Source organism: Bacillus rossius, assembly GCF_032445375.1.
Source record: "Bacillus rossius redtenbacheri isolate Brsri chromosome 4 unlocalized genomic scaffold, Brsri_v3 Brsri_v3_scf4_1, whole genome shotgun sequence".
Taxonomy (NCBI): domain Eukaryota; kingdom Metazoa; phylum Arthropoda; class Insecta; order Phasmatodea; family Bacillidae; genus Bacillus; species Bacillus rossius.
In genome coordinates, this window is record NW_026962010.1 from 16,050,388 (window position 1) to 16,066,811 (window position 16,424).

A 16,424-nucleotide genomic window follows, 5' to 3' on the forward strand; every position below is an offset into this window, starting at 1 on the left:
ATCACGCCCGGTAATTCTCTACCTCTGTTACTCTCATTCCCGCCTGATACAGCCAGTATCAATCAGTTCAACATTCACTGCAGTTCGTCCTGGCCGTGTATTAATTACCACCATGTACATTGTTGCGGGCTGTCATGCTTTGTAGTTAGTATCTTTATAGTGAAATAAGGAATGGATAAGTGCAGGAAAAAGACTTCATTTGTTTGGAATTTTTTTACGGAAAATAATGAGTTTGCTAATTGTAATTTGTGTAAACAAAAACTGAGTTCTAAATCATCATCGACTAATCTGAAGAAACATTTGAAACGTAAACATTGATATAGTATGCTCACTAATGTACGTATCTGTTTTTTTTATTTATAATTTTTGATAAAATCGTAATCTTTTAATGCATGAAAACACTAGTTACTAATTGTTTTCGGGAAAAAAAAGTCCTAGTATTGATTACATCTGTTATTAGTGTCAACTGAGAATTTATTTGCATTTTCATAGCTGTTAGGTGCACAAATATAAATATTATATCTTGTATTAATGTACTTTTTAATATTAAAATTTCATTAGTTTTATTATTGAACGAGACTGTGCACGCACTGCGCACTGAGCGTACTTTTATGTGGGACAATAACCAAACGACTCGTAACAATTTCGCTTTGCGCCTCTCCTTCAACGCCTTCCCCTGCGCTTCCTCCCCTACATTATTTCCCTTCTTTATCCCTTATTCGTCGTTCCTGCTCCCTCCCCTTTCACAAGCTCCGCCCAAGTGACCGTCATCTGCGATCGGGTTCTGCGCACATTGGCCGTGGTGATGTTCCAGGCGAATTCTGAACTGATACTAAAGTACTTGATACTTTTCAAGTGTACTCGTTTGCCATTCCTGATACAGGCGCGTATCAGTGACAAAGTATCAGGTTGATACTTTTCGACCCACCTCTAGTGTCAGCACGCACTGCGCGCTTCGAACTTCGCGCTTCGCACTTCGCGCTTTACACTTCGCACTTCACACTTCACTTAAGGAAAAACCACGTGATTTGAAATCGTTTCAGAGAAGTGTCTGCTCAGGAAAAGCATTTAATAATACGTTGAGGGGAAGATAAATAGTTATGTTTCCGTAACTGGCTTCAAAAGGTCAATCTCAGCCGTTGTTGACCAGCCTGAACACTGAGCAAAAACAATGACGTGATGAATACGCAGGTTCAAACGAGAAAAAATATCATAAAACCCTTTTGGTAGAGGGCTTTGAATTCTTTAAAGGTACTTTAATTATCTGGAGACTTTCGTTAAAACTAAAATACTGGACCAACTTAAAAAAAAAAATTAAAATAGCTGGAATATCGGTTTATATCTTACAAAAGAGAAAAATATTTACGTACACATATCACATATATGTCACAGTGTCGTGCTTCACTGGTAGAAATGTGTGTGTCTAATAGTACATAAATGTAAGTAAATTTTATTTGGGAGTTTTCAGGTTTGAATCTGATCTACTGTAAGTTAGTTGGGTGTGGTGTTTCCCGAGTTGTTTGTCGTCGCGAATCTTAGAAACTTCCAGCGTAGTTCTGTAAATTGTCCTTCCGACTTCTACGTAATAATATAAATTTTCTATGATTCAAATGAATCGTGAAAGATGCTTGTAAGTTAAAACGAAGCACTCTTTCAGAGCCAGGCAGGGACGTTCTTTTCATCATCCGGTGTTATTGTGTTACTGAGACCCACGCACTAGTAGAGTCGACCGATTTGCTTGCACTATAAAACTGGAAAAAAACGAGTGATGTGTTGCTGTCAATTCCAGATCGTCCGGCTCGCCCAAGCACCGCAAGAAGAGGGAAGACGTGTCCTTGAGCAAGGAAGAAGCCAAGGAAGAACCAGAGACGGACATGGAGAAGGCGTCGAATCGGGAGGCCAGGAAGTTCTGCGACAACGGAGGAGTGTGCGTGACCACATGGCCAGGCCTCTGTCCCCGACACACCACTCAAAGAAAGACGTCGCATCACCAGGGTATCTGTGCAAGCATCTGGCCGACCGTCGGCCTCTGGCTGTCGTGACTCCAAAAACATACCATTTTACTGTACAAACTGAACCAAAACCAAGTCATAAATCTAAAAATCGTACATATGATGCTTGCAAGATAACCGGGTGTTGCAATACTTTTTTTTTAGTAGTGTGTGTGACATGCGTGAGAAATGAGTTTTCTAGACACGGTGGTGAAGTGATCACATTACTATCCTCTCGCTTGTTCCACCTGGGTGACACGGGTTTGTTTCCCGACAGGTCAACTCTTGGACTTTACGAGTTGGTTGTCATTGGAAGTGCATTACCGTCGGTTCCTTATCACATGTTCTTAACTCTCATTCGCCTAAAATTATCTCGGTATTAACAAGAGATCAAAACTTAACCATAAAAACCAGCAGATTCAAGAGTTATACTCCAGCAGAAGGCTGAACTGTGCGGAATTTTAACGCAATGAAATCTAAGTCGTGTTTATTTTGTCTTGTGTGTACAGTATTCAGTTACTCAGTATATAGATATTGGAAAGTTTCACGGCTTCAATTACCTCTAGGATAGTCTTCACAATCCTCTATAAGTAATCGGGCAAATGTTGCCTGCTCATTAACCAGTGACTTGAGAGGCACAGTGACTGGGATAGCGATGTTTTATTTGAACATCGCCCATTGTTTCCTGGGATAAACTGGCCTGATCCCAAAAACAGCATAAAAGTGTTTAGTTATATCATATAAACAAATAATTAATTTCATTCTATGCCAACATGTAGATCCATTATTATTTCGTATATTTATTCCGTGCTAAACTCAACTTTCCTGTGAATAATTGTAGAGTGTTCATTGATTGATAACAAAGTTATTGCTGGTTGCAAGCGATGGAGTAACCTTTTATACTTCATTATAACTGGCTCGTGGTCATCAAAAGTACTGTAATCCACTCATCAACTTGAAGATTTATGTTTGTTTTAAGTCTTCATTGCTACCCAGTGATACCGCGAAAAGTATCGTGGCTCTATTAAGTGTCAATCAATAATGAAAGTTTTGCAGAGTAGCCTGTCGCCAAATGATGGCGCGAAAGTAGCATGTTTTAACCGCAATCCCTGTGCGGTCACAGGCTGTGCATGCTGTACAAGGCGTTCAACGGCGAGTCCCCGGCGGCAGGGACCCCGGGGGCGGCAGGGACTCCGGGGACGGCAGGGACTCCGGGGGCGGCGGAGCGGCGCGACGGCATGGCCGAGGCGCGCCGCCCCCAGCACGAGCCGCCGGCGCCGCCCACGCCCTGCCCCGCCAAGGTGGACTACGCCACCCCCGTGTTCGCCAAGAACTACCAGGGCGTGTGGCGCTACGTGGTGCAGATCCCCTACGAGGGCTACTTCACGCAGACCATCGAGGTCACCCGCTGCCTGTAGGTGTTCTTCAGTACCTAGTGCCCAGTGCCTGTTCCTCAGTACCTAGTGCCCAGTAGCTGTTCATCAGTACCTAGTGCCCAGTACCTGTTCCTTAGTACCTAGTGCCCAGTAGCTGTTCATCAGTACCTAGTGCCCAGTACCTGTTCCTCAGTACCTAGTGCCCAGTAGCTGTTCATCAGTACCTAGTGCCCAGTACCTGTTCCTCAGTACCTAGTGCCCAGTACCTGTTCCTCAGTACCTAGTGCCCAGTGCCTGTTCCTCAATACCTAGTGCCCAGTAGCTGTTCATCAGTACCTAGTGCCCAGTACCTGTACCTCAGTGCCTAGTGCCCAGTACCTGTTCCTCAGTACCTGAGCCCAGTACCTGTTCCTCAATACCTAGTGCCCAGTACCTGTTCCTCAGTACCTAGTGCCCAGTACCTGTTCCTCAGTACCTAGTGCCCAGTAGCTGTTCATCAGTACCTAGTGCCCAGTACCTGTTCCTCAGTACCTAGTGCCCAGTACCTGTTCCTCACGACCTGGTTCCCAGTACCTGTTCCTCAGTACCTAGTGCCCACTACCTGTTCCTCAGTACCTAGTGTCCAGTATCTGTACTTAGTACCTAGTATCCAGTACCTGTTCCTCAGTACCTAGAGCCCAGTACCTGTACCCAGTACCTAGTGCCCAGTACCTGTTCCTCAGTACCTAGTGCCCAGTACCTGTTCCTCAGTACCTAGTGCCCAGTGCCTGTTCCTCAGTACCTAGTGCCCAGTACCTATTCCTCAGTACCTAGTGCCGAGTACTTATTGTCCAGTACCTGTTCCGTAGTACTAGTATACACTACCTGTTCAACATGAATATAGGTCCGGAAATGCTTATTTTAGTAGCTGGAGCAGTTATCGCGAGCAATGAGACTCTTGTAAAGTGAAATGCCATGATGGTGGGAGCAGACATTTTTCGCGAAAAGATTCTTAAATCTGCATAAAGTTAAAAACACATTAGCATTGACTGTGTTTATTGATTGGGAAAATTTATTTTAAATACATGTCAAGTGTTACAACACCAATCACAGTAATTCAGTGCGGAAGCAAACTCGTCCTGAGTGGCTCCGTCAAATAAGGTAACGACTTCTCTTGCAGACGACCTCCAATCACAAGGAAGGCACCGCTTGTTGCAGTATAATGGGCGTTCAGATTTTTTTCTCAAAAATTGCCTGCCCCTACCTCCATGGCATTAAATTTTACAATAGTCTAATTGGTTACGATTACTGCTCCAGTGACTAAAAGAACATTTCCGGAACTATGATCATGTCTCATTTTTTTTTGCTTCCGTTTTACGTACCGTAGCTTTGACTTGCACTTTAGACTATTTGTGGTTACGGCTTCATTTGCATGGAATTTGAAATGAGCTGCATGACCGTCGAGGGTACTTGGAAAGCTAGGAAGACGTTGCAAAATGACAAGACTAAGAAGTGATTTGAGTATTTAAAGAGCTTTTCCAAAGACACTTAACTAGACCAATTAGCCAATCAAAAAATATTGACGATATAACTTCACTTCGTAATCATTTACGAAAATCAGTTTTCAGTATAATATTATTATCGTATCTTCGTAACTGCTTGGTATATCACAATAACATAAAGACTAAAACAATCCTGGTGTTATTATGTAAAGATTATATGAATTTTTATGACAATATCATTAGCAGTTTATAAGTAAAATCATTTCGTATCGATAGACACTAATCATTTGTTTGCGTTATTTCGTTTCGGTTTAGAATTTGTAAACAGAAGAATTATTTAATAAGAAATATTACGGAAACCACAGCAAGGCACTACGATGGGGGTTTTAATTGTTCTTTCGATAGAGCATGCGCAGCAGGGGTTGTGTGAGGAGGTGTCGGGAGATGATTTTATTTATTTATTTTTATTTATTTAAGTATTGTGATATGAACACAGACAGTCTAGGATGTGCACACATAAAAATATAACAACAAACAATATAAACCATGCAATAGAAACAAACACACTGAACCAAAAATAACACTTAAATAATTTAAAAATATGATATAAATAATAAATATTTAAGACAACAACAACGCATTGTAAAAAACACTAAATAACACAAAAATAAATATATTTAAGTCAAAATAATTTAATTAAAGTTGGTGTTGCAAAAGACAAACACAACCAAGTATTTTAAACTAAGTTAAAGGAAACGTGAATTTGGAAATATTCGTACGAATATAGCACAAAGTAAATGTAATATTTATATATAACATAAGACCAAATTACTACAGCATATCCAAGAAAAAATCCCTTTCGGCACAAACAAAAAATGTAGGTAATATTTAAGGTTTTACAATAAAACAACGGATTTCACAGAGTAGGCCTACATGGTACGTAAAATATGAATTTTTTTTAATATTCTCCATCTTTATTTTTTCAACCACCTGCAGGTGGAAATTTTAGATAAATTTTTAAGATTTACACATAATTCGAACGGATTTCATAGTGTGCCTAATAAGGGAGTTCTGATTTTTTTTTATTCTACCACTTATTTTCCCCCTTGCAGCAATGGTTCATCTAATCATAAATTGTTTTTGACAAAAGTTTTAGTTAATAATTATAATATTAATACATAATTTGTACAAATTCGATGTTCTGCCTACGAACCGAGTTATGAATTTTTTTTTTGCCCGCCAACATTTGTTTTTTCAACCCCTTGCAGTTATGGTTGATCGTATCAAAAACGTATTCAGACAAAGGATTTTGGCATTACTCCTATGAGTTATGAAACGCTTAAACGGATGTGATATTTGCAATATTACAAAAGTTAGAACGATTATTTTATTTTTATTTTTTTTTATTTTTTTTATTTTTAACCTTTCCCATTTCTGCCCCTTTAGTCGGATTTTGCCCATTAAAGAACTCGACTGAGATTTTCCACTACTACATTTTATGTATCAGTTTGGAAGTGATTTGAGAAAAATTGCGATAATTATCTTGCCCATATAATTGTGATATATATGTATAAACTCTTGAGTTTACGATGGTTTTGTGGTCTATGGACCATGAAACGAAAACTATATTAAAAAAATTCCGGAAGTCGCAAGTAGTATAGGAATGGCGGAACTAGATCTGGCGCTGGCGCGTGGAGCCGGAGCCGGTGTCCGCCATCTTGGATTGTGACGTCACGGCGGCCATCTTGTGTCAAAATTCTCCAAAATTGGGCAAAATTTACCCAAAATTCCTCAAAAATCTTCAAAATTTCCATTTATGTGGAAAAAAATTCCGCCAAAAAATCTCAAATAATTCCACAATTCAAAAATTAGGATTTCGAAAATCCTCAAAAGTCGCTTTGCCCTAGAAAAAACGAAAACTCCTGAAAGTGGCTTAAGCATCCTTAGAGCTAGCCGCTTTAAGCCGCCAAGGTCATGACCTTGAAAATTAGGATGCCATGGTAGCCATATTGGATGATGACGTCACCGTTGCAATTTTCGTTACGGTCGCCATCTTTAAAATCTTCATTTATTATCCGATTTTAATGAAAAAAATTTTAAAATTTATTAAAAAATTCATTTAATAAAATTTTAATAAAAAATATTTAAAAATCATACATTAACGACACGGAGCTCGGAGTCCGCGGTTCGAACCCGACGAGTGCAAAAAAAAAATAAAAATGGCGACCGATCCTTCCCCCGTGGTGACTTTTGGCAGACTAACTCCCACCACTTTTCTTAAAGCATATATATCGTCACCTAGTATGACGTCATGTCCGCCATCTTGTCTTCGTCTGCTGGTAGCCATCATCATCTTGTTTTCGTCGGCGAGAGTGCGCTGACGCTATGTTAGTTTAGTTCTTATCCGCTAGAGTGCAGTAATCATTTATTGCTGTGTCACCCGCCATCTTGTCATTTGGCCACCATCTTGGAATCGTGTAATTATTTAGCTAGAAATTCGTAAAAAATTCCAAAATTCATTAAATAAATCACTCATTAATTTACATATTGATTCGATCGATTCCCGTCCTTGGTTCGATACCCGATCGATGCAATAATGTTTAATTTGATGTAAAAAAATAATAATTTCATTATTCCATGTTCAACATTCTTAAAGAGACATTAAAACCTTTACTGTCATCATCCTATAAGCCACCAACACCAACATATTAGTAATTCATAATTTTAATGCTAGAGATTCGGGAAAAAGTTCAGATATCATTAAATAAATTTCCAATCAATGTACTGATTAATTAGATCAACTTAGGTCCTTGGTACGATTCTGGACGATGAAAAAAATATCAATTTAACATAATAGTAACAGGTTCGAGGAATTAAACACCACAAGTTCTTTCACAAACATAATATTTATTACATAATTTCTATTCTACTACAGGATCACTTACGAAAGCCAGCAAATTTACAATCATTTAGTTCCGCAGCGGTGTGAAATGACTAATTCTTAGCTCCAATCGGTTTATACTAGACAGAGTCCAGCCAGAACCTTTACAGATTTCTCCAATAAATAATAAAGGCATTATTTCTATTGCTTCATTCCTATATGTAATCCCTGTTAGGGTATAATAGGAGATTTATCAATCTAGTAATATTTTATCTTCAAATCATATAATCTTTATATTAACTTATTTTCAAAAGGTTTATCGGGGTTAGTGAGAGATTATATTGACTTGTCCCCATAGTTAATGTTATATGCATATTATATATCTTCATGTAAGATTAATTTCCTCTATCCAAATAAATGTTAAAGTAAACATAATAAATAATATTAAACAAAAATTTTCTTCTTTCTTCAGAATCTTCTGAATATATACCATCACCAAAAATTATAATAAATATTTTCTTCACCTAAAATGGGTTTTAGACTATTATATTTATCACATCTTGAAAGTGAACAAATTTTCCTTCTTGCTTCAAACCTTAATTATATTCCATAACCAGAACTAAGTTTTCTTCATCTATATTTAGAGTTTATCTTCATAATGTTTATCACATAAATCAACTGGAGAGAAATTCCTCTAAAATTTTCTTACAGTCAATCTTCATCGCTGTCCGTTTCCACAGATGCATACCACCGGTCAAATTCTTCTAACCGTTTCCCCATTTCTGTTACTAGGTTTCTCCAAATTTCAAAAGAATTCTTATTATGGATAAGACTTCGAAGATCTTGAAAGTCATATCCTAGTGTCAGTAATTCTTGAGTATAGTTTTCTCTGATATCTTCTGTCTTCTTACATTGATTTAAAACATGCAGTACTGTATCTTCTACTTCACAAATCTGACAAAGAGGTGACTGTACTAATCCAAGTGAATAGAGTTTTGATTTAAAATTTCCGTGGCCACTGAGAAATTGCGATACATAATAGTCCGGTGTGATCCACCGACATTTAAGTCTTGCGTTAATGTCAGGTATAATATTGTACGTATGTCTTCCTGTTGTTGAGGAGTCCCAAGCTTCCTGCCATCTTGATATAACATTCCGCCGAAGTTCCTTCTTCTCTGCCACAGAGATCTTCCTATCCCTATTTAACTGGGATACTTGCCCACGTTCATATATAACTAGGTCAATGGGTATGAGTCCGGCTATAACTAGGAGTGCATCTGTTGAAATTGTTCTATAAGATTTAGTTATAGCAATAAGTACAGTTCGTTGGCTGGATAATAAAGTTCTTCGAGGATGAACTTGACAAGCAATGCGACTCCAAGCACCAGCTGCATATGTTAAAATACTCACATAAACTCCTTTATAAATAATCTCTAGGGTCTTATAGTTTAAGCCCCAATTAACAGGTGTAGTAGATCGTAATCGGTGGAATAATATTGCAGATTTCTTCGTTATGTACTTGATATGCTCGTGGAATCGGAATCCAGTCCCAATCTGTACTCCCAAATATTTAACAAGTTGTTTAATTCTTACAACACGTCCCTCGTAGCGAACTGTGGGAGGTCTATTAACACTAAGTTTACCCTTGAGTAAAATACCTTCCATTTTTTCTGGAGCAATCTTTAGTTTAGAAGCAGTTGCCCATTGGTGAACAATACCTAAAGCCTCTTCAGACTTCTTTTCTAACATGAATCTTGAATTAGCAGGGATTAATAAATATCCATCATCGGCATAGCCGTATATGACACAATCTTCTGGTAACTCTTCTCTAAGAAGTGGATCAAATAGCACATTCCAAAGAAGTGGACCAAGGACTGAGCCTTGAGGACAGCCTTTGGTTAATGTCTTATTATATACTACGTGTCCCTGTTGACATGTACATTCTCTATCACATAAGAAATCAAGTATCACTTTATAAATGTTTGAGGGACACCTCAGTTGCTTCAATCGAAACATAATCTGGGGCCACCAAGCATTGTCGAAGGCCCCAGATATGTCGATTGTTATTCCCATTATATATTCATAAGAACTTGATTCAACTGTAGAAAGCACATCCATCAGAGCCAGCTCTGTACTTTTGCCTCTGCGAAATCCATATTGGCGATTATGTAAACCATGAACTTTCTCCAAGTAAGCATGTAGTCTTTTACTTATTAGGCGCTCATATATTTTACCCAAAATGGGTAACATAGTAAGAGGCCTGTAAGATTTAACCAGCGAAGGGTCCTTCCCATATCCTTTGTATATAACTTTCAATAAACCCTTTTTCCAGGCACTGGGGAAAACTTCTTGGAGCAAGGCCCTATTATACATTTTCAACAATACATCTTCCATTCTAGTATATACTCTCCAGAGCATTTCTACAGTTACATTATCCAGTCCAGGTGCTTTCTTCGGCTTTAGCTCCTTTATAATTTTCCTTAACTCCTGTATTGTAAACTCAGGTATGGGAAGAGTAGCAGGAACTTGATTCATTTCTTCCCTCTTCTGTTTGCATAATTCATCCTCGTCTGCAGAACAATCATCCGGTAGAAGTCCATCCAGAATAATTTTTAAATTCTTTGATATAGAGCATATCTGTAATCCATCAACAACAAGGCCTGGTATTTCTGTAGGAAGCTTATTCTTCTCAGCACATAGTCGATATATTACACCCCAAGGATCTTCATTTCCTTTCTTGGTAACTAAATTAAGCCAAGATGATCTTCTTTTTTCTCTAATTAACATCTTGTATTTTTTCTTCGTATCTTTATAATTTTCTTTAAGTGTGTGCATTACTTCATAAGTCCACATCTGTTTCAATTTTCTTCTTAAATTTTTAAGTTTGATCCTTAGTTTCTCAAGTTCATCATCCCACCAGGGATGTTCAGGGCTTTTGGGGTGCAAAACTTTAGAATATTTTTCAAATAGTTCAATTATTAATGCAGTTACATTATGAACAAATAATTCTATATCGTCAGGAGTATCTTCCAGTAATATTTGCGATCTTCTGCATAAATCCTTATCAAATAACCGCCAGTTAATAGCTCTATGAGAGTATCTTTTCCTATAGGCTTGATATATTACATCTTCAGCATCCAGGTTTATTTGAAATAGAATTAATCGATGATCACTACTACTCTCCTGGCATACAGTCCACTCCGAAATCTTAGGATAAGTCCTTCTGTCGCAAATAGTTACATCAATATAAGTCTCAGTATCCCATGCCGGTGAAACATATGTAGGGAGTGTGCCAACTCTATTTAATACTTCTAGTTCATTTGCAATAAGTAGATTGTTAACTTCTTCTCCCTTATCATCTGTAATAGGAGAGTTCCATAATGCAGATTTGGCATTTAAATCAGCAGAGAATAATACTCTAGATTTCTTAAGTACATCCATTATCTTCTGCCAATGTTCCAGATGTACTGATATATCATCTGAAAATTTAAAATATGAAGAAACCAGATTAATCTTAAAGATTCCACAATCGACTAATAAACATACATGGTATTGATTTGTCAGTCCTCCAGAACCTTTACAGACATAGTCCACCTCTTCTTGACAGAGTTTCTGGATACCGTTTTTAACAGTTTGCTTCACATCGTTAGAACTGTAAATTACTGCAGCCGATGTCTTGAATGCACACTTCTTCACTTTGTCATCGAACGGATATGGCTTTCCATATATACAGTCCAACCACAAGTTATATTTCAAAGGTCCGTTTGTTGCTACATCATCAGTAAGCTGATTGATTATCTTCTGTCTGATATCGTCAAGAAAATTACAAATGTCCTTCGACTCACCGAACGTATTTAGATAATAGTAGTCTTTCAACGTTCCACGAAATGCAGACTGCGCCAAGTAGAAGCCATTATCGTTCACTTGTAATGCTCCGAACACAGTCTTAGGTTTAGTTCCATGTTCAGACGTCATAACAATCGGTTGCTGGGCATCTGTTCTTTTGGTTGTACGCTTTCGTGTCTCCAATCTAAAGCGAGGAGTCGAAATGTCGGCAGGTAGTTCAACAGTAGGAGCACAGACTCCACCTTTACATTTTTTCGCATGATGTCGCAAACTGTCAATTCTAGTAAACCATTTAAGGCACTCATCACATCGAAACTTCATGCGAGAAGGATTCTTCGTACATTTGCTCCGCTCATGTCTTCGTGCATCATGGGAAAATGCGAACGACGTATCACAGTAGCTGCAAGGATACCGTGGTGATGAAGACGATCCTTTCAGACCCGATCCAGATCCAGACGTTGCAACAGTAGTACCATTTCCAGGCATTCTCTTATGCACATCGATGCATCGTTGTTGCGACGAAACCTTTACTTTCTGCCGCACAGCAGGACCTTTGCATGCCTTCATGTGCGTTTTCATATTATCTTTTCTGGCAAACTGCTTATGACATTTCTCACAAACAAACATTTTACGATATAGGTTCTTGACACATTCGCTCCTCTCGTGTCGTCGAGCATTGCTGCTGTTTGAGAAAATCTTGTCACAGTAACAACACCGATGTTCGTTAGTTGTTGTCGATTCGGCATCCATTGAAGCCTCCATCGAGGGCGAAACGAAGTTCGTCGAGTTTTCCTGCACAGCCAGCACTACCGGCATTAAAGTCTCTTCTGCTGGTGGTATCGCGTCTGATGAAGTCTCCTCCAGTGTTGTCGCCGTGGTTGTCAACGGAATCTGCTCCTTCTCCGTCGTAGCTGTCGTCAAGGTTCCCGTAGTCGACGGTACAACCTCCATCGAGTTCGACGTTAAAGACGGTAAAGATGCCATCGAGGTCTCAGGAACAGATAATTGACACGACTTATGCACCAGAAGAAACAAACTAGACGATCCTTACACCGCCGACGTCAGTAACAAACTGGGCGATCTACTGTCTAGGACTCGCTTATATACATGCACCGTATGGAATAATACGCTAGTCAAATCAAGAACCATGTACAATAATACTAGAGTCAAATCTACAAAATTAAAAAAGAGGATCATTTGATCGAAAAAAAAATTCGATCTCTCCAATATACGCCAGGCTCCAAGAGCTACAATTCACGTCATCAGATCCATCTACATTTTGCTCCTATGCTTCAATTGACCATTAGCTGCAAGTTCTCCAACAGCTCCATCAGCTCCAACACGTAATGTACGCAATGTACGCGCAATACATGCAATTTACGTACAATAAATGTAATGATCACACAGTACACACAGGAAACGGAACGTACACACAGTACACACAGAAAACGGAACGTACACACAGTACACACAGGAAACTGAACGTACACACAGTACACACAGGAAACAGAACGTACACACAGTACACACAGGAAACGGAATGTACACACAGTACACACAGGAAACGGAACGTACACGCAATTTACGCAAAGTACACGCAATGTACGCAATGTACACAATATATATGCAATGTACACACAATGACTACGCTTCGTTCGCGCAGGACAAGCATTTAATGAAAACGAAGCACGTTTGGACGGAAATTCTATAAAACGAAAGCTCATTTAACGAAAAGGAGGCACATTCTCTCGTTCATTCAACTTGGTAGGATACGATCGTCAATGATAAGTTAGGATATAATCTCTCCAACAGTCTATGAATCCAACAGTTTATATTTCCATTAGCCATCGACTCCAACAGTCATTGGCTCCAACAGTCATTGGCTCCAACAGTCATTGGCTCCAACAGTCATTGCCTCCAACAGTCATTGGCTCCAACGGCCTTTTGGTTCATCAGCTCCAATGATATTTGGTTAGAATGCTACGACTCTAAGAGACTATGAGACTACAATTCTACGAGTGTACAAGACTCCTCCAACTACCTTCAAGTGTACAAAGCTCCAACTACTTCAGCAGCATTATGTTATAAGATTACATGACTGCTTGTTTACATAGCTACAAGTCAACGAGGCTACTTGGCTACGTAGATACAAGTATACGAGGCTCCAAGCCATCATGACTACGCGACTACGAGCCATGAGGTAACGAGACTACGTGACTACGGGTATTCAAGCCTTCGAGACTGCGAGGCTACAGAGCTACGAAGCTTCTAGAACATAAGTTTACGAGACTGCGAGAATACAGGACTACAAGTGTACACGAGTACTTGACTACTTCTTAGCTTCATCAGCTCCAAATGGCTCCAACAGGTCCAACAGCCTCCAAATGCTTAACACAGCTCCAAAAAAAGGCTCCAAATGCTCCAATAGCCTCCAAATGCTTGACAGCTCCAAATGTCTCCAGCAGCTCCAAATGCTCCAACAGCTCCAAAAAAAAGGCTCCAAATGCTTAACACAGCTCCAAATGGCTCCAAATGCTTGACAGCTCCAAATGCATAACACAGCTCCAAATGGCTCCAAATGCTCCAAACGGCCTCCAAATGCATAACACAGCTCCAAATGGCTCCAAATGCTCCAAACGGCCTCCAAATGCTTGACAGCTCCAAATGTCTCCAGCAGCTCCAAATGCTCCAACAGCTCCAAAAAAAGGCTCCAAATGCTCCAACAGCCTCCAAATGCTTAACACAGCTCCAAATGGCTCCAAATGCTTGGCAGCTCCAAATGCTCCAAATGGCTCCAAATGCTCCAAACAGCCTCCAAATGCTTGACAGCTCCAAAAGGCTCCAAATGCTTAACACAGCTCCAAATGCTTCAAAAGGCTCCAATTATCGCATCTGTCTTCGTCGGCATTTTCTCTTTTGCTCCCACTGCTCCAACAGCATTATGTTATATGATTCCATGGATACTTTGTTACGTAGCTACAGGTCTACGAGGTTCCAATGCATCATGTTTACGAAGCTTCCAGAACACAAGGTTACGAGACTGCGAGGCTACAGGACTACGAAGCTTCCAGGACACGAGGCTACATGGCTACGAGACTACATGACTCTAACTGATTACAATAGCACCACTCAGTGGTGAGAGTTAGGTTATCTAATGCAAAGCAAATTGATGCAAGTAGTTCTGGCTGTCATCAACAGATGTAGCCACGTGTTGCTTGCAGGTGAATATTAATTAGTTATTTTATGTGGGATGCGGGATGCTCACTAACGATCGCAAAAGAAGGAGGGCTTCGCTAGACACCAAGGAGAAGGAAGTTCGTCCATCCTGTTAGTGCTTCTTAGATTTCTCAGAGATTATTTGACTGAATAATGATATATTTTTTTTTTAAATTTCCACCTGATAAAAATTTACAAGTGCTGATTTATTGGCAGAATTTCAATAATTAAATGCAACCTTGAATAAAAAATGACATGACTCATTAAGTAAAAAATTCTTCATGCAGAGATCAATTCCTCATCAGTAACCAGAAGCACTCGGAGAAAACCATCAGATGTCTAGTCAGGAATAATCAGGAGGACACGGAGAAAACCATCATAAAATTAGCAAGAATAATCAGCAGCACACGGAGAAAACCAACAAAATATTGACAAGAATAATCAGGAGCACACGGAGAAAACCACCAAAATATTGACAAGAATAATCAGGAGCACACGGAGAAAACCGCCGAAAGTTTTCTTTGATATCATAAAATTTCAGGAAAAAATAGTAATAAAAAATTAAAAAAAATAAAATAAAAAAAATACATAAACAGATTCTGCTAGCTTGTGAACTTCTCATTGTTGAACAATGATAGAGTTCTAGTACAAGCCAGAATTTTATGTATTTTTTTTATTTTATTTTTTTTAATTTTTTATTACTATTTTTTCCTGAAATTTTATGATATCAAAGAAAACTTTCGGCGGTTTTCTCCGTGTGCTCCTGATTATTCTTGTCAATATTTTGGTGGTTTTCTCCGTGTGCTCCTGATTATTCTTGTCAATATTTTGTTGGTTTTCTCCGTGTGCTGCTGATTATTCTTGCTAATTTTATGATGGTTTTCTCCGTGTCCTCCTGATTATTCCTGACTAGACATCTGATGGTTTTCTCCGAGTGCTTCTGGTTACTGATGAGGAATTGATCTCTGCATGAAGAATTTTTTACTTAATGAGTCATGTCATTTTTTATTCAAGGTTGCATTTAATTATTGAAATTCTGCCAATAAATCAGCACTTGTAAATTTTTATCAGGTGGAAATTTAAAAAAAAAATATATCATTATTCAGTCAAATAATCTCTGAGAAATCTAAGAAGCACTAACAGGATGGACGAACTTCCTTCTCCTTGGTGTCTAGCGAAGCCCTCCTTCTTTTGCGATCGTTAGTGAGCATCCCGCATCCCACATAAAATAACTAATTAATATTCACCTGCAAGCAACACGTGGCTACATCTGTTGATGACAGCCAGAACTACTTGCATCAATTTGCTTTGCATTAGATAACCTAACTCTCACCACTGAGTGGTGCTATTGTAATCAGTTAGAGTCATGTAGTCTCGTAGCCATGTAGCCTCGTGTCCTGGAAGCTTCGTAGTCCTGTAGCCTCGCAGTCTCGTAACCTTGTGTTCTGGAAGCTTCGTAAACATGATGCATTGGAACCTCGTAGACCTGTAGCTACGTAACAAAGTATCCATGGAATCATATAACATAATGCTGTTGGAGCAGTGGGAGCAAAAGAGAAAATGCCGACGAAGACAGATGCGATAATTGGAGCCTTTTGAAGCATTTGGAGCTGTGTTAAGCATTTGGAGCCTT

General features: G+C 39.1%; 1 protein-coding gene across 1 annotated transcript in view; it reads left to right on the forward strand.

Annotated features, from left to right (window-relative positions):
- The window catches only part of LOC134541672 (uncharacterized), an 88,926-nt gene that overhangs the window by 61,399 nt on the left and 11,103 nt on the right, over positions 1-16,424 (forward strand). Inside the window, exons 5-6 of the mRNA XM_063385287.1 lie at positions 1,790-1,927; positions 3,115-3,405. Coding sequence (XP_063241357.1) covers positions 1,790-1,927; positions 3,115-3,405 — 429 coding nt within the window. The remainder of the gene's footprint in view (positions 1-1,789; positions 1,928-3,114; positions 3,406-16,424) is intronic.